This window comes from Glycine max, chromosome 11, assembly GCF_000004515.6.
Source record: "Glycine max cultivar Williams 82 chromosome 11, Glycine_max_v4.0, whole genome shotgun sequence".
NCBI classification, from domain to species: Eukaryota; Viridiplantae; Streptophyta; class Magnoliopsida; order Fabales; family Fabaceae; genus Glycine; species Glycine max.
In genome coordinates this window covers 31724201-31748310 of record NC_038247.2, presented here as the reverse complement: position 1 = coordinate 31748310, position 24110 = coordinate 31724201, and the positions used below count along the sequence as shown (strand labels likewise).

General features: G+C 39.3%; 1 protein-coding gene and 1 pseudogene across 1 annotated transcript; both read right to left on the bottom strand.

The window, feature by feature from the left end:
- Positions 1 to 4191: 4191 nt before the first annotated feature.
- Positions 4192 to 8615, bottom strand: LOC100807686 (60S ribosomal protein L10-like; annotated as a pseudogene).
- A 4291-nt stretch (positions 8616 to 12906) lies between these two features.
- Positions 12907 to 15119, bottom strand: LOC106797858 (uncharacterized). Its single transcript, XM_014773119.1, has 3 exons — positions 14067 to 15119; positions 13679 to 13856; positions 12907 to 13364 (listed from the first exon to the last, which is right to left on the bottom strand). Exons 1-3 carry the CDS (start codon positions 15117 to 15119, stop codon positions 12907 to 12909), a joined length of 1689 nt encoding a protein of 562 aa, XP_014628605.1.
- Positions 15120 to 24110: the final 8991 nt, after the last annotated feature.

Sequence of the window (24110 nt, the reverse complement as noted above, 5' to 3'; positions counted from 1 at the left end):
TCTAGAAGAAGCTCGCCACCATAGGAGGTCATGGATAAGAGCTTGGAGGAAGAAGGAGATGAATGAAAGGAGAGGGAGAGAAGAGCACGCAATTTTGTACTCTAAGAGAGCTCTGAAATTTGAAGTTTAATTTTCAAATGATCAAAGTTGAAAAAAATGAACACACAAGGCCTCTATTTATGGCCTAAGTGTCACACAAAATTGGAGGAAAATTTGAATTTCTATTAAAATCTCACTTGAATTAGAAATTGAATTTGTGGAGCAATATTTTGGAGCCAAAATTTCACTAATTATTGTCATACCCTAATTTCGTCCGGGGACTATTGCTTGATGGCATGCAACCTTTGATTGACTGCTTCAAAGTACTTGACACCCTTTGTTGCACAATATGTGAAGTCCCGAGACGTGCCGGAAATCAAAAGGAAGCGTTGTTACGCAATCTGTGAAATTCCGTAACGTGACAGAAATCAAAAGGAAGTATTGTTATGGAATCCGTGAATTTCCGTAACTCTTTGAAAGCTAAAAATGGAGTAATTATATGATTCGTAAGGCTCCGTAACCTTACGAAAAGAAAACAAGTATTGTTACGAAATTCGTAAAGTTTCATAATGTTACGGAAAAAGAATCACCAAAAAAAGCAAAGGGGGTGTATTTAGTAAAAAAAGGGGTGCAAACAGTAACCAGACCCACTTGGGCCTTCCAGATTCTTCCTCCAGAAGGCGGTTGCTTCTGGAGGAAGTAACCTGGCTCGCCTGGGCGAGCTGAGCTCGCCTGGGCGTGCTGGGTGGCAAGCTCCTCCCCTATTTTGTTATAAATAGGGGGAGGAGTGAAGAAGAAAAGGGTTCAGCCTTCTTGGCACTTCGTATTCACTTGAAATTGCTTAGGAAAATTGTTTCCGTGAAGAAAATCCAAGCCGAGGCACTTCCGTAACGTTTTCGTGGGTAATTACGCGAAGATTTTCAACCGTTCTTCGTCATCCATTGTTCGTTCTTCATTGTTCTTCGGTCTTCAACCGGTAAGTACCCCAAATCGAGCTTTTCAATTCATTCTATGTACCCATGGTGGTCCCCATTTGTTTCGTGTACTTTTATTCTCATTTCATTTACTTTCCGTAGCCCCTTTTGACATGCTTCAGTCTTTTATTTAAGTCATTTCTCGCCTAATAAAAAAATAAAATAAATTTCCACCGATCATTTGATTTGTAATATCCGTTAATTTCTGTTAAAATGAAATCCGACCGTTCGGTCGTGCCGTAACCACGTTGAAAATAAAAAAAGAGGTAAAATAATAATATAATAATCAAAAAATACCTTTTAGTAAAATAAAGCAAAAAAAATCAATCGGACGTTTCTCTTTTGGGATTTCTCTTTCTTAATTGAATTGACTAATAACTAAGGTGAAATTAAGGCTAAAATCAACCCGCAAAGTCAAGCTCGTCCACAAAAAATCACTAAAAAAGGGATTTTAAGATTCAATACCTCAGTTTTTCTTACCAAGTAAAAAGGATCATTTTTAAAGTTCAACGCCTTAAAATGATCACCTTCCAAGTAAAAAGAATCGCTTGATTCACCCTTAAAAAAGAACTACGTAGGTCTGATTTCCTCTTCGATGGAGGGTACGTAGGAGCAAGAGCCCCGCTTTTGTCGACCTCAAAAATAAAAGAAAGAAATAAAAGTTAAGGTAACACAATTTCACACAATTCTAAAAAATAGGCTGTTGTCCTTTGAGACAAACGTGAGAGGTGCTAATACCTTCCTTAAACGTAAATACAACTCCCGAACTTGGAATCTTCTTTATGACCAGTTTCCTTCAGTTTTTTCGACGTTTTCCACAAATAAACGTTGGTGGCGACTCCGCGCATTTTCCTCCTTTGGAAAACGCACCTGTGAGCCTCGCCTCGCTCGCCTGCAAAAGGGCATGTTGCGACAATTATGATTGGTAAATTTTAGCTATGGTTCAGCCCACTAATTCAAGATCAAGTCCAAGATTCTCCACTAAGTATGCTTAGGTGGCATGAGGCATGTAAAGCATGAAGCACATGCACAAAGTGTGACTATATGATGTGACAATGGGGTGTAGCAAGCAAATGCTCACCTCCTCTTCTAAAATTTAATTGGACTAGGCTTCTCCCAATTCAATTAAATTTATTTTCCAACACACACATCAAATATTCACTTAATGCATGTGAAATTACAAAACTACCCCTAATACAAAAACTAGTCTAGGTGCCCTAAAATACAAGGGCTGAAAAATCCTACATTTCTAGGGTACCTTACCTACATTATGGAGCCCTAAATACAAGGCCCAAAAATAATGAAACCTTAATCTAATATGTACAAAGATAAGTGGGCTCATACTTAGCTCATGGGCCCAAAATTTGCCCTAAGGCTCATGAGAACCTTAGGGTCTTCTCTTGCATCTCTGGCCCAATCTACTTGGAGTCTTCTATCCAATGCCCTTGTGGGGTAGGATTGCATCACTTTTCTTAGAGATGCATAGTAATTGGCAATGAACTATATAATGTTAACATAAGAGAAAACAAGTTTTTCTTACCTTCATTTTTGGTGAATCAGCTTTGGAGATCCTCTAAGTAAAATATATAGAAATTTTTGCAAGATTTCACTATCAATAATATACAATGCTCGGATGTCACATGATTTAGATCACATAAATGAGGGAATAGCACAAATCCACTTCTGATAAAAACATATCACAAAATGATTCAATAATTGGGAAAACCAAGTCAACTGGGCTTAGTACATTGCTAGTGCAATAATTGAGGAACAACAATACCCAGTGAAATTGATAGGTGCAGAATGTGACTACTGCAACAATTTCCTTAAAAAACATTCAACAACTTAAGAGCATCCTCCAAGAAGTGCAATATCGGCACACTAAAAACAGATTCACTACAAGACCATTGAATCAAATTGAATTCATTTATTAACTATGTTCAAGGTGAGTTTTTAAATCACATGTTTGTGCATGGTCTTGACGATTATTTTAATTTCCAAATATTACATATTGTGGAGATTTTTAGCTTTCACAAAATGCAATTTTAACCGCCTCTCACGACAATTTCTCATTTTTGTAGGGATGGGTTAAATGCCATTCACAAAAAACAAACAACACCTGTCTTTTTTCATTACACAAGACTAGTTTTACAGTTTGTTAGTATGCTTTCTACTTGTGTTATATAACCCTCATTTGGGGAGGGGGGGAGGGAGTTCTAAACTTTGTGTTTAACACTTCAACCACTAATGATTTTACTAATATTATAGTTGGATATAGAAATTAAAAAACAAACACAAAAATGATAGAGGACTAGGTGTGAGTGTGTGTGTGTGTGTGTGTGTGTGTGTGTGTGTGTGTGTATATATATATATATATATATATAATAGAATTTTTGTCACCAGTGACATAATATTTGATCGCTTTAGGCTATTATATTTATTAATAATATTTTGGAAAAAAACAGAAAAGCTAGTAATTATTTAGTCAATAATATAAACTTCCTAAGAATAATTATATATTTTAGGTTTAAGATTACTTTTTGCTTATTATGTTTGTAGTTGTTTCACTCAAGTACATTATGGTTTAATACTTTTACTCTGGTCCTTTAAGTTTCTAAAATGCTTCATTTTTTCTTTCTTTTGATTTTCATCATAAACATTAACATTCTATTAACATTAAAATTTTGAAATAATTGATTTAATATAGTGGTGGATAAAAACCACCACTATCTTTTTTCTATTTAAAAGAAATAAAAAAAAACTAACCCCTCTCAAGCTTGTTGTTACCTTCCTTCTCTCTCTCGCTCACTCTCACCATGAAGGTGCAACTGAAAACCCACTTGACCGCTAAGCCGTACCTCAGCTACCCTGACTCCACAGAATTCTCGCTATGCTCCTGCAACACTGACTCTTGGGATAAGCCCTTCATGTCATGGTCAACCAAGCTCCCCCTCATGTGTAGCTACCATGGCCACATCAAGGCAACTTAGATCTCATGCCCTTAATGAACGAAGGCGGGTCTGTTTCCTTGAAGAAATTCATGACCACAACCTTAGCTTGAGGTAGCACCTCACTTAGCGAAACCTATCTTTCTCATAACAAGAGTAAATCATGTAGTATATCATTGACACACATGTTGGGCAACCTGGGAATGAAATCAAAGGTTGTGTTTCCAGCATTATTTGCATGACATGGGAGGCCAAAACGCAATCCAAGGAACGTTGAGGTTCTTTGCCACGAGGAGAGAAGAGGTTACAAAAGCATCGGTAATGACGCATGTAACCTTCACCTTGGTCTCTTCTTCCGCCATTTGTATACTCTTGTCCAAGTTCTCGGGACTCGTTATGAGGAAAAAACCAAGCTTTTCTATTGAGTTTGACATAATTGGCAAGATGAAGCAGAAAATGGATATGGATCAATGAAGGAAAATTCGTATCAAGGCAAGATACGAATTGCATGAAAAAAGACACATCAAGACATGAATTGAATGAAAGAGATATGATGTGCCCATCTTAGCTGCATATGAGGCGGAGCTTGGTCAACATCGAGGAAAAGGACTCGACCCAAGAGTTGATGTTGTAGGAGTGTGATGACAATTTTGTGGAGTCGAGGTAGCTGAGGTGCGTTGACACGGTTGAGGGGGTTTGAGGTTACGATTCCATGGTGAGAGTGAGGGAGAGAGAAAAGGAAGGAAGCAACACGCTTGAGGGAGGTTTAGTTTTTTATTTTTTTTAAATAGAATAAAGATAGCGGTGGTTTTTAGCCGTCACTATATTAAATCAATTATTTTGAAATTTTAAACTTAACAGAATGCTAACATTTATGAAGGAAATCAGAAGGGACAAAATGAGGCATTTTAGAAACTTAAAGGATTAGAATGAAACTTTTAAAACTTAATGTACCAGAGTAAAACAACTGCAAATAATGAATTAAAAATGGCATTAAGCCTATTTTTATTATGCGGTGGTGGAATTGCAAAAAAGTGATATAGCATCAATGGAAGTGCCACAAAAAAAATAGTGTGGCAAGTGCTACCACGTGGCAGTAGATGCCCGATGAGGGATATATCGGATAAGGCACCACCATCGGTAGTGAGTGCCACCATGTGCTAGTGAACTTCTCTTCAAGCTTTTCAATAGTGATAGAGTTAGGATGGCTTATGCTTCCTCCAAGGTATAGATTTACGAGCTTTTGAAGGTTATTAACTTTTTTCCACAAGCTCCTAAATCTTCAAGCAAAGTCGGTGTAATGGGTAAACAAATAATCAATCCATTAAAATTTTGATCAAGTTGCACTCAAACTTCATATTTTTATATAAGCCAAGCTAAACATGTAAATTTGATTTGTCTAAATAAATAAGCGTAGCTTGAGCTTCAAATGCTCACCTTGCTTGACTCACTTGCATCCATAAAATATAATTAATTCCAATAATGTATTAAAGAATGATAATTACCCAACAAGACAGATAAGCCTCCAAATGCTACATATTCTACCATCTTGCGAGATCTGAAAATGTAATGATGTGTCTCACAAATCATATATCATCAGATGCAATACTATTTGATGAAATCCCCCTAGAACTAATAATGGCCTTATTGGGGATTCATGGTTCTCTACTATCCACTTCAGTCCATGCATAATATATAGATACAAAGCCTGATCAGTAAGATCAATGACCCCAACCTATGCATAATATATAGATACAGAGCATAATCAGTAAGATCAGTGACCCCAATAATTAAAGAGAGGTCTCTTTAATTATTGGGGCCTCTTTAATGTTGCTAACCATAATTTGTGCATGTTATAATTTGAATGGGTAGATTTGGCTAGTGTAATAAGTAAAGTACCTATAATTAAGGACAAGATGATGAAGGAAGACTGTTGTCTCCACTTTTGCTAGATCAGCCCCTGGACAGAATCGTGGTCCCCTACCAAATGGTGCCACTTTCTTGCTTGTCAAATTGTCCTACCCATAGAGACAAAAAAACATAGTTGTGTAGTATTTTAGGGTAACAAATGAAAGGTCTTACCCGTGTGTGTTCATTCACATCTATGCAAAGAAAAAAAAGGAAATAATTGTCTAAAAGAAATTATAACTCCTGCACAACTATAAAACAAGGATTCTAAAGATTGAATAGCAGGGCAGTAAGGTGGAGAAAGCAATAATCCGCATCATTGATGTTTGGAGTTAATAATAAGAAATTTAACATTCTAAGATTACTAATAAAATAGTATTAAGTATGCGACCAAATGGTAACCAACAATCCAATATAAAACTCTAAAGATAAGGAATAAAAGTGAACAATAACAACATATAAGATCACTATTATCCATTCAAGTGGCTCAAAAACAATGAGTAGACAAAAACAATAAACTCAAAATTTGATAATGATGAGGACATGACCAAGAGCAAGGGCAAGGATCCACTTGAAGGACTTGGAGGACCTATGACAAGGGCTAGAGCAAGGAAAGCAAAGGAAGCTCTTCAACAAGTGTTGTCCATACTATTTGAATACAAGCCCAAGTTTCAAGGAGAAAAGTCCAAGGTCGTGAGTTGTATCATGGCCCAAATGGAGGAGGACTAAATGGCGCCACTTCGTCTCAATTTTAGAGTGTTTAGTTTATATAAATAATGGCCCAATCCATGTAAAGTTGGCTGAACAAAAATATGTTTTGGGTTAATCAACTAAAGGGGCTTTAGTTTGGTTTAGTTCAAGTTGTAATAAGGGCCCAATTGGTAGCTTAGGCATTAGCCTTGGGGTGACTTTTAGTTGTCACAGTTTCAGTTACACTCAGCCATTAAGTTCTTTTAATTCCCTAGGTTAGTGTATCATTACTAAATTTAAGTGGATTGTAATTGCCTTTAATGAAGCATATGTAAAATATGATGGTAAAGCTTCTTTATAAGCTAAACCATTTTATCAATAAACACAAGTAGAGTTTTATTCAGAAAAATTAGAGTTTATCTCTTTTATCTTAGTGAGAGTGATTCTCCTAAGTTCTTGAGTGATTCAAGAACACCCTGACTATATCAAAGGTCTTTCACATCTTCAACCTTGTTCTTTCAAACCACAATTCTAGAAAATCCAATTCTGCCCAGAATTATCTCGTGACCATAACTCTCGTTTTACTCGTTCAAATTAAGTGATTCTTGAGCCTAAATTGAAATTCAAAATGATAGCTTTCACCTTATTTTGGAATCACATCATTTGGAGCCCTGTAGCTTGAGTTATAGTCATTTCTATATTTCTTTCCAATCACCACTTAATCTACGTTTTTACCATCTCATTCATCCATTTTATGCCAAGATTCACCTTATTAAGTCCCAAGAAATTAGCCACTGCCAACCCTTGAATCTTGCAAATTTTCCATCCTTTTCTTAATCAATTTTCTGAATTTTCCAACAAGGTTTAATCCTAGATGATCCTAAGTCAGCCCTTATGCCATGAGGGTTCATATCATTAGGTATCAGAGCTCCGGTTCTAGGATCATCACTTCCTTTGCTGGAAATATTGGGTAACATCCTTCTTTATTTTTTCTTTGCCATTTATATTACCTTCTTTTTCATGTTCTTTTTTTTTCTTTTAGGATGAACCATTGCAAAAGTTAAGCCTTTTGATCTCTTTGTTATATATAAACAAAACAGGGTTTTCCTGGTTGGCGGTTAGCCAATGGTCCATGGAACCCAAGAAGCTGCAAAATCACAAAATAGAACATGTGAATTTAGAAGGACAATTACACACACTAATAGTAACCAACAAAAGGTACCAATTGAAGACAAAAGGAAAATTTCATTCTGAAACACAGTTCAATGCATTCCCCAAGGTGCAAGTTAACAAGTAAAAATGTCCTCAACATGATGAAATCTATGTGACATACAGTTTCCATCACAGTATATTGCATTGTCAAGCAGCTCCACATTACCTTGGCATTCACACCATCAGGCATAATCTTGTACTGTACTTTGACTTAAACTTCAAATAATCATTACGACCAAACTTGGTGAACCCCCTAAGCAAGAATTTAAAAGAATAATACCTAGAGTTAAAACCATACACAAAAAAAGTGCAAATTTATTGATAATAAATACAAGTTACTTTTCATAATTCAAATTGAACTACTGTGGACAAGTTAGTAGCCATGTCCAGATACATACCACTTCCTACTAACTATAATCTTATGGCATCTGAGGAACTTAAACTTAGCACAACGGAGGGCTTCTTGTGCATGGTGGTTGTTGTTGTCCTTGCAGCAGACCGAAAGGTGGACTTGGCCAATAGCCACTCTAGCACAAGTAGCCAACAACTTTCCAAACGCACCTCGCATCCCAATCTGGAGCCTATCGGCTCCAGCACATGAAAGCATTTTGTTGATCCTAAGAACATGGGAGGGATCCATCCTGACTCTCAAGTGGAATGCACTCTCCAACGCCTCACTCGAGACATTCTCCTTCTCCCAACAAACCAAATGAACACAGAAAGGAAACTCATCAACACCTTTCTTCTTCATGCCAACATCATAAATCCTGATCTTGGGATCAGGAACACCGTGGCAAAACTATGATTTTGTGTACGACTTGTTTTTAATTTGTCGGTAACACCTTGTAGGTCCTAAATCAAACACCATAGTAACCATTCATGATTGTCAAATCCAGTTCTATAATTATAATTAAAAAAAAATACACACATTCAACAAGTCATGAGATAGTAATTTGAGACAAAATAGAAAACAAATTTTCCAATAAAATGAAATCACACATCTCAAGGTTATTTCAAACAAAACCTAGTTTTACATTCAATTTGCAACAACTAGAAACTAACAACACATATCAGCAGCATATTCGAAAGAACACAACTGGCTAAAAGGACTATCGTAAGGCCTTGGTCATGGTTGAAACCGCAATCACGCGTAAGGCTTTAGTCGAAACCGTCATCACTGTCGCACAAGTCACGAATAAGTTCCTTTCTTCTTCTTGGGCTTGGAGTTCACGGCTTCCTTGAGGCTTGGAAAGCTTTGGGGCTCGATCGCGAGAGAGAAAGGGAAGGGTGAGAGAGCTGCGCTGTGAGACACTGAAAGAGCACACGAAAGGTAAGGGCGAGAAAGTTGTTGCACCATGAGAGATTGGGAGGGCAAGTAAAAGGGAAATGAAATTTAAAGCAATGGGAAGGGTTTTCAAAGATGGTTTTCGAAAATCGTCCTTGAACACTGCTTTCAAAAATGGGTTTTTTAAACTTTCTTTCAACACTTTCTTTCGATGATGGTTTTTATAAAACCATCTTAAAAAAGTTGAACTTAATTTCAAAAATATCACTGCTTATTTTTCTACATCGATTTTTCGAAAATCGACTTAAATTTAATGATGTTAAATCATGTTTTTTGAGTAGTGACAGAGAATGTCAAACCTGCCATCGACTTGTCATGTTGTTATGCCAAACTTATATATGTAGATATCTATTTGTATGTATTTTTTTTGTTTTTGGAGACATAATTGAATCGTAGGATAACACCAGACTAATTTGAATAAAACATGTTATATATTTTTTGAGATTTGTTAAAACTATTTTAATATAATGACATTTATAATTTTTTAATATAATTACGTTTGTCTATTTATTTTAAGCAATATATATTTATATTTTTAAATACAAATATAAGAGGATCGAATTTATTATTTTGTCCTGGACTCGCAAAACCTCAAGATCAAGCTTGTCTTCAACATCTCATTCTCGTAGGAAAAGTAAGTGTTTTATTTGGCTACAACCAAAAGCACATGGGTGGAAATCATAACAATGTCCTAGATAAGAAAAACTTAAGAAATATGCATGAAACAAAACCTACCATTAACAAATGCATGCAAACTACTAATGAAATCCATGTAAAATATACTATGAAATGCAATGCATCATTTAAGCTTAGATTTAGTTTCTAAAATATTCAATAAGATAATTAAGAAAAAAGATTGTCATGATAAGAGCTCAATCTAGCATAGATTTTGATAATAAATTCATAATTATATGAGATTTGGTAAAAATAATAATTTCACTCATCTAAAATTAATTTTATCACAAAAATAAAACAATTTTGTGGAAAATTAATAATTTGAACACCCAAATTTTTCCTCTATTTATATTCTTTTTTACCGTTTTTCTTTTTTTTCAGTTTTTTGAATAAATATAAATTCTATATGAAAAAGAGTTATATACTGTGTAAAATTTTTTATAAAATTGTCCAATCACAACTCAGCATATATGATAAGTTCAAACGACAGCATAAAATAATTTTACACTATAATTATTTAGACATTAAACTCAAATTATATTCTAACTGTTATCTTATTTTTAATATTCTATTTAGAATCTTATTTTTGTTTATTAGCTTAATGTTAGGGTTAGCTTTCACGAAAGAGGACCAACTACTCGAGAAGAAGAAGTGAGGGGGGGAGAGAGAGAGAGAGAGAGAGAGAGAGAGAGAGTCTAGGTGAGGAAGGAGGAGTATTATTATTCATTATTCTTTATTCTTTCATAGGTTCGTTCTTGGCTTTTATACATGCAGTTAGTTGCATAACAACCCTGACGACCTATAGTATGATTACATCAATGCCCCTAAGCTTCTAGAATGACCCCCAACGCCATTCGTGTTGCTGCTCCTTCACGGGGACCTCTCAAACTTAAAGCTCGTAGTCCTTCAAGTACCCAGGAACACTACTCCTTCTTCTGGGCCTCGAGGCCTGTGACTCCCAGTTGCTATTCGTAACATACCCGCGGTCTTCAAATAACACCTTGTCCTCAAGGTGATGTTGTTCCTAAAGGCACGCCCACTCTTCCCACGATGTTTCATCCGGATGCAGGCCTTGCCATTGTACCAGAACCATGCGTTTGGGCCCCTGGTCTGTCGGAACCATCTTCTGGCCCAGAATAGCTAAAGGTGTCGTGAGGGGTTGATTATCCACCACTTCGGAAGGAAGTTTTTCTGCTATTACTGCATCAGCCAAGCCCACGAAGGGTTTCAATAGTGAACAATGGAACACAGGATGGATGCGAGAGTGTTCCGGAAGTTCAAGCTTGTATGCTACCGGGCTCATCCTCTCAACAATTTTAAAGGGTCCATAGAAACGCCTCGAAAGCTTTGACTGGCCTGTTCCGGCCACCGTGGTTTGCCGATATGGTCTCAGCTTGACTAGAACCCACTTATTTACCTGAAACTCATGGTCCCTGCGATGTCCATCCGCGATTTCCTTCATGCGAGCCTGCGCTTTCTGCAATTTCCGGCGAAGGAGGTTAAACATGTCTTCCCTCTGACTGAGCAAATCGTCCACTGTTGCTACAGTGGAGGTGCCTGTTAAGTATTGGGGCAAACTTGGAGGTTTGCGGCCAAATGTAACCTCGAAGGGTGTTAGCCTCGTGGCTGAGTGGACAGACGTGTTATACGACCACTCTGCCCACAACAGGAAGCGCCCCCACGAACTGGGTTTCCGATGCACAAACGCCTGCAAGTACTGCTCCACCACTCGATTTGCAACTTCAGTCTGCCCATCCATTAGAGGATGATATGCAGAACTCATTCAGAGTTTGGTTCTACTTAGAGAGAATAATGATTGCTAGAACTTGCTCAGGAAAAGCGGATCACGATCCGACGTGATGCTCCGAGGCATCCCATGCAATTTGCCCACCATCTCCATGAATAACTGAGCCACGGTCTGCGATGTGTGATGCGGGGGAAGCATTCCCAGATGCACTCCCTTGGAGAAGCGATCCACAATAACCAGCATACATGTGTTACCCCGATATGCTGGGAGTCCTACGATGAAATCCATCGAAAGGTCCTCCCATGGCTGCGACGGCACTGGGAGAGGATATAAAAGGCCTCTGGGTTTCGCTGGTTCGTACTTCACCAGTTGACATTCTAAACAGTTGGATACGAAGTCACGCGTGTCGCGAGTGCTCGTTTCCCACATGAAATTCTTAGTTACTCGGTTTAGGGTTTTGCGGAAACCCATATGTCCTCCTGTTAGGGATTGATGGAACTCCGAGAGTAGTATCTTGATGAAGGAACAGTTTGGTGGTAGCCATATGCGACCACGATAGAGAATGAGGTCCTGAGCTAGTGAATGATCAGGGTATGCATGAGGCTCTACGATCATCTTCTTCCTTAACTCAGTGAATTCGGGGTTTGCCTGCAATTCCCTTCTCAAATCTTCGAGAAAAACGAAGTGAGGAACTGAAATAATGAAGAGCGAAGCAGGTGCTGATACTCCTGACCGAGATAGCGCGTCTGCAACTACATTGCTCTTCCCTGCTCGATATTGGATAACATAATCAAAACCCAGTAGTCGTGCTAAGTATTTATGTTGCTCTAGGGTCTGAACGGCCTGATTCATCAGTTTCTTCAGGCTCCTATGGTCTGTTAATATGATGAAATGGTGGCCCAATAGGTACTGCCGCCATTTCTTAACCGCGGCGGTGATGGCGGCTAGTTCCCGGACATAAGTGGAAGACCTCAGCAACCTTGGGCAGAACTGCTTGCTGAAGAAGGAGATCGGATGCCCATCCTGCACAGTGCCTATCCCCAAGCCCGAAGCATCGGTTTCTACCATAAAAGGCTTAGTGAAGTCCAGAAGAGCGAGCACCGGCGCCATCGTGACTGCCTTCTTGAGCATGTGGAATGCGCTTTCGGCTTCCAGAGACCAAACCAGCTCCGCCTTGGTCAGTGGTTGAGATAGTGGGTGGGCTATCATCGCGTACCCTTTTATAAACCTGCGATAGAACCCTACTAGTCCTAGAAAGCCACGCAAAGCTCGCGTTGATCGTGGCTGCGGCCAAGCTTGAATGGCTTGCACCTTCTCAGGCACAGGTTGGACGCCATCACCGGACACGACGTGGCCCAAGTAATCTATTTATCTCTGCGCAAATGAACACTTGGTGAGCTTAAGAGTAAATTGGCCATTGTTCAATACCTGAAACACGATTTCCAAGTGATTAAGATGCTCATCCAAAATGCGACTGTAGATCAGTATATCATCAAAGAAGACGATGATATACCTCCGTAAGTGAGGCTGAAACAACCTGTTCATCGTTGCTTGAAACGTCGATGGAGCATTACAAAGACCGAAGGGCATTACGCGAAATTTGTAATGCCCATGATGGGTGCGGAACGCCATCTTGCTGATATCGAACTCTTTCATCAGGATCTGATGGTATCCTTGCATCAGATCGAGCTTCGAAAACCAAACAGCACCTCCGAGCTCGTCGAGAAGCTCATCCACCGTCGGAATGGGGAAACGATCTCGAATTGTGATCGCGTTAAGCGCCCTATAATCCACGCAGAAACGCCAAGTTCCATCGTGCTTCTTAACTAATAGAATTGGGGAAGAAAACGGGCTTGAGCTATGTTGGATATGGCCTTGTCTGAGCATCGCTGCGACCTGGGTCTCTATCTCTTGTTTTTGGAAGTGTGGGTAACGATAGGGTTTTACGTTGACTGGGGCTAAGTGAGGGAGGAGGGTAATGGCGTGATCTATGGGTCTTGATGGGGGTAGGGCTGATAGAGGTTGGAAGAGAAAGGCATGTTTAGAGAGAAGTCTCTGGATTGTAGGTACCGGAGAATGATAGGTAATGGCATCTCTGTGGAAGGTTCCATTTTAATGTGGAAAAAGGTGCTGGTGTTACCTGTATCCACCCATCTCTGTAACTGAGAAGGTGAGATCATCTGAAGGGATGAGTCACGATCCCCCACGAGCTCAATCAACTGGCCATTGTAGATGAATTTCATCGTAAGCGTCGTGTAATCAGTGAGAACTGGTCCTAAGGCTTTGAGCCATTGGACTCCTAGTACAACATCAAGCCCCTGTATGGGCAAGACATGGAAATCAACCTGAAATTCATGCTTTTGTATTCTCACGGCAATATTCGTGCAAACCTGATTGCACTGCAATTCCTCACCATTACCAACCGTGACACGCAGAGTGGAGGTCTCGCATGGTTGTAATTGCAGCGAAGCTACCAATTCCTATTGCAGGAAGTTGTGAGTACTGCCTCCATCGATCAAAATTTGAACGCGATGATCATGAATTAATCCGGTGAGGCGTAAAGTCTTCGGTGCTCCGTGACCAGACAAGGCATGTAAGCTAATCTGTGTCGGAGACGATTCCTGCGATGAAGGGGTTAACTGGGATGGTCCAGGGTCCATATCGCGGTTATCATCATCTTCCTCTGTGACAAACAAAAATAGAGAGGATGCACATTTATGTCCCCTCGAATATTTTTCTTCGCAATTAAAACATAAGCCTTGTTCCCGGCGAAGAGCGAGCTCCGACGGTGTTAGTCTCTTGAAGGGGATGGTGGAAGCACGTGGTCTGCTCGCAGAAGGCAGTAGTGACGAATCTTGTAGAGGTGCGTTCAAGGAAGATGGAGGACGCGTGGCACTCGTCCCCGAAGATATGGAAGAGGAAGGTTTACTTCCCTGACGGCGACTATCGAGGAACTTCTCTTCATGAAGGCGCGCAAATGAAACTGCCTGAGCTAGTGAGTGTGGTTGCATCACTTGAACCTCCCTCCAGATTGCAGGATTAAGTCCTGATATAAAGCAACTCAAGACAAATGGCACTGGAAGTCCGATAACCCTGTTAGCAAGAGTTTCAAACTCCGAGAGGTACGCTGATACGGTGGTTCGCTGCGTGAGTTTGCACAAAACTCCCGTGGGATCTTCATATGCTGAGGACGAAAACCTAGCATGGATGGCGTGAAGAAAGGCTGACCATGAAGAGAGTTGGCCACTTCGATACATCCATTGGAACCATGCCAAGGCTGGGCCCTCCATATAGAAGGACGTTATCGTCAACCTATCGGGTTTCGACGTCGCGTGATACTCAAAGAACTGTGTCACCTTGAATATCCATCCTTCAGGATCCGTTCCATCAAATCTCGGAACCTCAAGCTTCAATCTATAAGCTGCGTTGGAGGTGGACGCTGCGGAGGCAGCCGCAAACGATGACGGAGCATGAGTGTTGGCGTGGGAGGTTTCTAACTGATTCATGCGACTGAGAAGTTCATCGAACTTCGAAGTCATGGATGCAGAAAGCTTTGCAAACGCATCTTCCCAACGCTCCATGCTTGTTTTTTATCGTGTAGCTTCGGCCATGGCGGAGAGGATTCAATGAAAGCACCAATGTTAGGGTTAGCTTTCACGAAAGAGGACCAACTACTTGAGAAGAAGAAGTGAGGGGGAGAGAGAGAGAGAGAGAGTCTAGGTGAGGAAGGAGGAGTATTATTATTCATTATTCTTTCATAGGTTCGTTCTCGCATTCATACTCAAAAATTCTAAAAGAAAGGATAACATACAAGAAAAGGAAGTTGTCTAATAGAAAACAATGGCTAAGAAAATCATTCACAGAGAAAGGAAGGAGAAGGGAAGAGAGAGAGAGAGAGAATATTTTTCTATTAAAGTTGTTCCCCTTTTTCCTAGCACTCACGGAAAGGTTATAACAACCTTGATACAGGAATTCCTATAGGATCCGAGGACAAGTGTCACTCTTACAAAATTGTAAAATAAACATAAACATAATTTCCTAAATTACTTTTATTTTTGGCTAGGGTCATATGGGTCAAATGTAGTCTTTTAAATAAAGAGGCCTATTTGTGCTGAGCTTGTGCCTATCTGCCTATTCTGGTGGCCCATTTTGTTTGACTGTGTTGTTTTTCTTTGTATCATTACCTACGCCCCTGAGACCAATCTTGTCCTCAAGATCAAATGATGGGTAAGTAGCTTTGAACTCAGTTGTGGGAATCCACGTGGCCTCAGACTTTGGTTGTCCCAACCAGTGAACTAAAAACTTAGTTTGATAACCTTCACAATCTGAAACTTGTCTTTCCCCTAAAATGCAGAGAGGCTTGGGTATGACAGGGTTTGCACTATCCACAGGGAGAGGAACTACTTGCGAAGTCGGGTGACCATGGCACATTTTTAGCAACGAGACGTGGAAGACGGGATGAAAGCATGAAGATGCAGGGAGCTCAAGCTCATATGCAAATTTTCTAATCTGACGCACAATCCAAAAAGGGCCATAAAATCGCTTCACAAGCTTCTATGAACTACAATTATGAATAGAGAATTGGCGGTAAGGATGCAACTTCAAATAAACCCATTGGCCTTCTGTGAATGTTTTGTCTGTGCGCTTAAGATTGCTCTGTTGGGTCATACGATTCCTTGCTCGAATGAGATTTGTTTTCAGTAGCTACAATATCTCTTTCTTTTGAGAAAGTAATTCCTCTAACAAAGAAATTTTGGACACACTAAGTACATGGGAGGCAATACAAGGAGGCAATATGCCATACAACGGTTCACATAGGGACATACCTATGGCTGAATGATAGGAGGAATTGTACCAAAATTCAGCCAATGGGAGGAAACGGATCCACCATTGTGGTTCATCACTCACAAAGCAACACAAGTACGTCTTTAAACATCTGTTCAATACCTCTATTTGCCCATCCGTCTATGGATAGTATGAACTGATATGAGCTAACTGGGTGCCTAAAGTCTGAAATAGCTATTTCTAGAACTTGCTTACAAACAATTTATCTCGATCACTGACAATTGTTTTGGGTATTCTGTGTAAATGGTAAATTTTAGCGATGAAGACCGAGGCTAATTGAGCTGTAAAAAAATTGGTTGGAAGCACAATAAAATGCCCACAATTTGTCAAACAATCAACAACAACCCAGATAACTGTGTGATTGGCAGAAGGAGGCAAATTAGTGATGAAGTCCATGGAGATGTCTTCCCAAACCTGATTGGGAACTGGCAATGGTTGGAGGAGACCAAAGGGTGAGTGAGTTTCATATTTACTGTGCTGGCAGATTTCACAGTTTTTCACAAACTCTTAAACCTTTTTGTACATTCCAGACCAATAAAAGATTGCAGATAACTGCACTAGAGTGGCCTTAACTCCAGAGTGACCACCAATTGGGGTGGAATGAAACTCAGTCAACAGGGTGTGGCTTAATCCCGAGGTAGGGGGTATGAAAATTTTATTCTGAAAATAGAGAAGGCCTGACTTCAACTAAAATTCGGAATGCATTGTCGTATCATTGGCAAATTTAGTTAATAAAGATTTCCCTACATGTTGCTTCAAATAAAATTCATACAATTGAGCCAGGAGAGGGTAAGTTGGTGCACTCATGGCAGCAAATAAGGATAGGTTTGCATCAGGTGATATGCGTGATAAAGCATCCGCAACGAGATTCTCCTTGCCAGGTTTCTAACAAATCTCGTAACAATAGCCCAATAATTTGTTTAACCACTTTTGTTGCTCTGGGGTCTAAATAGCTTGAGTCATAAGGCCTTTCAAGCTCTTGTGGTCCGTGTAAATTTTGAAAGTGCTCCTCAGCAAATATTGCCTCCATATCTTAACTGCCTCAATGATAGCATGCATTTCTCTTATGTAGGTGGAAGAAGTGCAGAGTAGTAGACTCAGTTTCTTGCTAAAAAAAAAAAGCAATGGGATAATGGTTTTGGGACAAGACAACACCTATGGCAGCATTTGAGGCGTTGATGGTCACCTCAACAGGTACTTCAAAGTCAAGTAGATGCAGTAAGGGTAAGTGTAGCATTGCATCTTTTAATTGGATAAACGTCGTATCTGCAGCTGTAGGCCATAAGAATGTAGATGATTTTAATAAATCAGTTAGAGGGCTAGCTATAGTGACATAGTGATGAACAAACCGCCTATAAAATCATGTGAGACCAAGGAAGGCTCGTAGGGTAGTCAAGGAAGTGGGGGTAGGCCAATCCATCATAGCTCTGATTTTGTCCGAGTCCACTTGTACCCCTTGATGGCTGATTATGTGTCTCAAATAGTCCACTGAAGTTACTCCAAAGCGACACTTGGAAAATTTAGCATAGAACTGGTGTTGGTATAAAAGCAACAAAATCTATTCAATATGCAACAAATGATCAATCCAATTTAGGCCATAAATAAGAATATCGTAAAAAAAAAAACCAAAACAAATTTGCATAAGAAGGGATGCAAAAGGTCATTCATGGCCGCTTGGAAGCTAGACAGTGCGTTAGTGAGGCCAAAAGGCATCACTAAAAACTCATAGTGTCCATCAAATGTTTGAAACCCCATTTTCGGAATATCTTTCTCCGCTAATCTGACATGGTGGTAGCCTGAACGTAAGTCAATCTTAGAGAAGAAGGAAGCACCCTTGAGCTCATCCAGTAGCTCATCAATTGTGGGAATGGGGAAACGGTCACGGACCGTAAGGGCATTAAAGGTCCTATAATCCACACAAAAATGCCACGAACCATCCTTCTTCTTGACTAAGAGAACTGATGAGGAGTAGGGGCTAGTGGAAGGGCGAATGATCCCCTCCTTTAACATGTCAGCAATAAGCATAGCCATGGTTTCCTTTTGAAAGTGCGGGTAGCGGTAGGGTTTGACATTAACAGGCTTGGAATTGGGTAAAAGGTGAATATGATGATCATGGGGTCTAGGGGAGGTAGGCCAAGGGGTGTGGAGAATACGTGACTAAATTGGTGTAGTATGGTCGCAAGATCAGGTGGTAATCCTAGTAAGTTTAGGGTGGCAGGGGGTCTGGAAACATTTGGGTGCAAAGGTAATGGAAATGTGGGGAGGGGGGTGTCTAAGGGTAGCATGGTAATGGCATGGCAAGAAACTATGGAATCAGTGTGCAATAATCTAGTAAATTGATGAAATGAGGCATGTATAAGAGGCGGGGAAGAGGTACCCTGTAAGGTGAGACACTTGTCTTGGTGAGAAAAATAGATCATTGAGATAGTGAAATTAGCCTTAAAGAGTTCCAAAGTTTAAATCCATTGTACCCCCAAAACAACATCAATTCCTTGAATGGGAAAAATGTAAAAGGGCATGATGCAATCCTCCCAAGGAGGTGACCCATCACCAGAGCCATGGCTAGGAGACTCCAAGAAGATTGGGCTAGAGATGCAGGAGAAGTCCCTAGGATTCTCATGAGCCTTAGGATAGATTTTGGGTCCATGTGCTAAGTATGAGCCCACTTATCTTTGTACATATTAGATTAGGGTTTCATTATTTTTGGGCCTTGAATTTAGGGCTCCATAGTGTATGGAGGGTACCCTATTAATGTAGGATTTTTCAGCCCTTGTATTTTAGGGCACCTAGACTAGTTTTTGTCTTAAGGGTAGTTTTGTAATTTCACATGCATTAAGTGCACTATTTGATGTGTGTGTGGGAAGAGAAATTTAATTGAATTGGGAGAATCTCAATCCAATTAAATTTTGGACCAGCCTAAGGGGGAGGTGAGCATTTGCTTACTACACCCCATTGCCACATCATATAGTCACACTTCATGTCCTTCATGTTTTACATGCCTCATGACACCCAAGCACACTTAGTGAAGAATCTTGGACTTGATCTTGGGTCAGTGGGCTGAACAATAGCTGAAATTCACTAATCATAATTAGTGAAATTTTGGCTCCAAATTTGGCTCCACAAATTCAAATTCAAATTCAAGTGAAATTTGAATAGAAATTCAAATTTCCCTCCAACTTTGTGTAACACTTAGGCTATAAATAGAGGCCTTGCGTGTGCATTTTTTCAACTTTGATCATTTAAGAAATTACACTTCAAAGTTCAGACCTCATTTGAGGCATAAATTCCGTGCCCCTTCTCTCCCTCTCCCTCCACTCATCTTCTCCTACCTTCAAGCTCTTATCCATGGCTTCATATGGTGGTGAACTTGTTCTTGATTGATCTTCTCCTTGAAGTGGCGTCTCCAATCACCTTTCATTATTCTCCATTCTGTTGTCATTGATCTTCAAGAAGCAAAGGACTCCATTGATGAAGAAGATCCAAGGCCTACAAGCTCTACATGGATCTACATTAGGGCACTTGGAAAGTGGTTGTTTGAAGCACCAGTGGGATGTTAGGGCAAAACCTAGCATATTCAATGTATGCTCCATTGCCCAACATGACCTTAAATGGGTCCGTAGGTATGGGTACAATGTGCAAAATTTTCGTTACACTATTTTGCAAAATATTATGTGAGCTGCCTGTGTCGATGAGGATAGAGACTGGGTGGACCAATAATGTGGCTGTGAGTCGGAGTGTGTTCAGTGCAGGTTGGCCAAGGATGGCTTGTAGAGATAGGTGAAAGTTGTCCAGGATTGTGTTTTGGGTAGGGAAGGGGGAAGGAGAAGGTAAGGTTGTAGGCGAGGTTAGAAAGGTCGATGGTATGGGAGGATCCTCTTGATTGAGCAAATAAAGGTCCGTAAGGGCAGATGCCTCATCATCATCCTCTATGATCAATAAAAGCAAAAAAAATTTAGCCTTACAATGATGTCCTCTATGAAAACGCTCATCACAGTTAAAGCACAGGCCCTTGGCACGTCTAGCATCTTGTTCAACTGGGGTTAGGTATTTAATTGGGAATGGGGACTTGGTTGAGGAAGGGGCAGGGAGTGCTAATTTGTTGGGTGGTGTGGGAAGCAAGGGAGGAAGGGTTTTAGGAGTAAGGAAATGAGGTACTATAGGTGGGGGGTTGGTTGCAAAATTGGAAGAGGAAGAGGATTGGCCTTTTGGGTAGGGCATCCATGGGGGCTTAGCGAATAAGGTTGGGGTAGCTTGTAGCTTGGTTTCAACTAGTTTGGCCAAGCCAATGGCCTAAGAAATCGATGTAGGGTTGAGGATGGCTAACTCGTTCTAAATCTCTCAGGTTTGAGGCCTAAGAGGAAACAGTTTATCATGGCAGTACTAGGTAACCCAATAACCTTGTTACCAAGTCATTCAAATTCCTGTTGGTAATATGACATTGTGCTTGTTTGTTGCAGCTTAAAGAGGGCATGTTGGTGATTTTCAAAGGTGAATGGCCCGAACCGAAGCTCCAAGGCACGAGTGAATTCTTCCCATGAAGTGAGAAGCTGGTTGTGAGGAAGCCATTGGAACCAGCCATATAGCATGAAAGCTGGGAAAGGTGATGAGCAGGAGCAATGGAATAGTGTTAAAAAATTGTTCAACCTGGAATACCCATTCAAGGGGGTTAGATCCATCGAATGCAAGTAAGGATAGTTTTGGGGGTTTAAGGGTGTCTATGGTGCAGGATGGTGGGGTTGGTGGATTGTGGGTTTTGTTTTCTATAAGCAGTTCTTGAAGGAGTTGGAAAGTTTTAAGGTAGGATTCACGGTGAAAATCCTGGTTAGCTCAAAATTCATTGAAGGCTGAAGACAAAGTTGTAATGGATTTAGTGAGTTGGACGATTTCGGATTTTTCAGTGTGGGATCTAGTCATCATGTGAGGTCATGGAATGAAAGCACCAATAATAGAAAACAATGGCTAAGAAAATTACTAACAAAGAAATGAAGGAGAATTGAAGAGAGAGAGAGAGAATATTTTTCTGTTAAAGTTGTTCCCCTGTTTCCTAGCACTCACGAAAAGGTTATAACATCCTTGATACAGGACTTCCTACGGAATTTGAGGACAAGTGTCACTCTTACAAAATTGTAAAATAACAAAAACATAATTTCCTAAATTACTTTTATTTTTTACTAAGGTCATATGGGTCAGATGTAGCCTTTTAAATAAAGAGTCCTTTATTTAGTTGCACTTGGGCCTATCTGCCTGTTCTGGTGGCCCATTTTGTTTGACTGGGCTTTTTTCTCCATATCATTGTCACTGTTGAAGAAAACAAAGGAACTCAGCACCCTTTGTGGCGTTGAAGCATGCGCTATAGTTTATGACCCCAAGGATCCCGGCTAGAGATTTTTGGCCATTCGAATCGGGTGTCTTAAATGGGCTGGGAAAGTTCATGTGTATGCCTCAATGGGAACAGACCAAGAAGATGGTGGACGAAGAGCATTTCATTGCACAAAGCAACGTGAAGGGTAAAGAGAAATTGAAGAAGCTTGTGGATGAGAACAAAGAGAAGGAAATGTCCTTGTTCATGGTTCAATGGCTTAAAACAAGGAAGGTTCAGCCAGAACATAACATGACCAAGGCTGATTTCAATGCTGTTTCATCGATGATTGATCAAAATCGAAAGGACATTGCTGAAAGGATGGAAATTTTGAGTGTTAGTGAGGTTGTACCAAACCAACCCCGCATGCAACACCAGCATTCTAACCCAATATGAAAACCCTATCATTGCAACCCCATGATGCAAAATCCATCATACCAGCCCCAGATACAAACACCAGCAACATACCAAACCCAGATTGAAGAATGATCATACCAAACCCAGATGCAAGTACCAACATACCAAATCCAGATGCAAACCCTAGCAAACCAACCTGATCAGATGCAAACTCTAGCAAACCAACCTGATCATATGCAGACCCGTTTCACAGTTTATTGTTACCCATATCAAAAGTTCTTTTCTGGTACATTGCCTATATTCAATTTATAAATAGCTCATACCTTGTCAACCTTTTAGATGATAAGGTTTTATGTTAACTCAAAGTCACCGTTCTGCTTGCAGTTATCAAATTTAAATTTACAAGAAATGGAACTAATGCAGTTACAAATATGATATTATGACATTGTAATGAGATTTTGCTGCGGACCACAGTTTGGAACTTTAATAATACAATAGAGATTTAATATATGTGTGAGGTGCCACTTTTGGCTTCTGTGAATAGAAAACCCTAAAGACACACAACACTTTGTGCCAATAATTATTCATTCAACTCACTTTGCCTCATTCGATCATTCTCTCCCCTCCTCCAAAATCTACGCTGCCCCTCTCTTTCTGTGCCTCCATATATTTGCTTCATTCCTTACCTAATAATAGCCTATTCAAAATAATTGAACCCATCCAATTTATAGTATAACTGAATCAAGTTGATAAAAAAAACGCAAACCACATTTTAAAAACCTGAACTGAATCATTTTTTAAATAAGTTCAGTTAATTGAACCAGTTTATGCAGATCACTTGTTCACTGTCTAAACCGATTTTATGGATATTTTTTTAACTATTCTTATATAACCCAAGCACTACCAGAACAAAAAAACATACAAATAAACCATTCCTTCGGTTACCACTCAAAATCCATTCCAACTTTCACAGGAAATACTCGTTTTGACCGGATATCCGTATGGATACAGATATTACTTAAATTTTTTAATTAGTTGGAGAGGGGATATCAGTTTATACGCATACCCCGTACTTGTACCCCCCACCATTATATTTTTTTTATAAGATTTTGGTCAATATATATATATATATATATATATATATATATATATATATATATATATATATATATATATATATATATATATAAGATTTTATTGTTATAATTTTGAAAAATATATTTAACTAAAAACATAATTGAGTTCTTAATTTTTTATCTTTCCTTTCTCTGTTATTCATTACATTTTATATATTGTTTGAATTATATTATAATTAAAAACTTAATAAATAACTTATTTCAAAATATAAAATTAAATTAAAACTATAAAAAGAGTATCGCAGAACTTAATTATGTCAAAATATAAAAGTAAATTAAAATTTATCGAACTCGATAAATCACAACGGGGATGGGATGGGTATTAAAATTTTAAATATATGAAACCAAAATAAGAAAAAAAAGGAAAACCGGTTTTAAATCCAATTTAAAAACTGGTTTATGAAATGGGTCTGGAATTTAAACTACTTGAAAACTAGATCAACTGTTAAACTGGATTAAATCGATTCAATTTAAAAACTGGTTTAGAACGATTATGTAAAGTGGATCGCCTATTAGGATTAAAATTTGAACTGATTTAACTGGTTTAGTTCGGATCCCTTCGGTTATTTTAAATACCTGATCCATGCACAGGCCTACCTAATAAGGAGCTTGAAGCTTCAAGTTCTAAGGCCTTCCAATCCATTGAAGACCAAGAATCTCGATCAACTTTATTGTTTTTAGCTTGGTACGTATGCTTTTCTTCAACCATTCTCTTCTTACCAAGTTTTCTTGTTTTTCTTTTGCAAAATATTAGGTTCAAGTTGTTTTGGGTGATTATGGCCCAAAGGGAAGCTTTTAGAGCTCAAATTCTTCATGTCTTTTCTAAAAAAGAAGTTTTTGTAATTGGTACATGTTTTTTTTATCACTTTCTTTGG

Bases quoted from the DNA above. Each gene is read 5' to 3' on its own strand.
- LOC106797858 (XM_014773119.1), bottom strand. From the start codon at position 15,119: ATGGAGCGTTGGGAAGATGCGTTTGCAAAGCTTTCTGCATCCATGACT. The intron at 13,857-14,066 runs GTTCAAATTTTG...TTGCCCATACAG, and splicing joins GATTAATTCATGATCATCGC to GGGCTTGATGTTGTACTAGG. The intron at 13,365-13,678 runs GTAACACCAGCA...CAATTCTATTAG, and splicing joins ACAGAGATGGGTGGATACAG to TTAAGAAGCACGATGGAACT.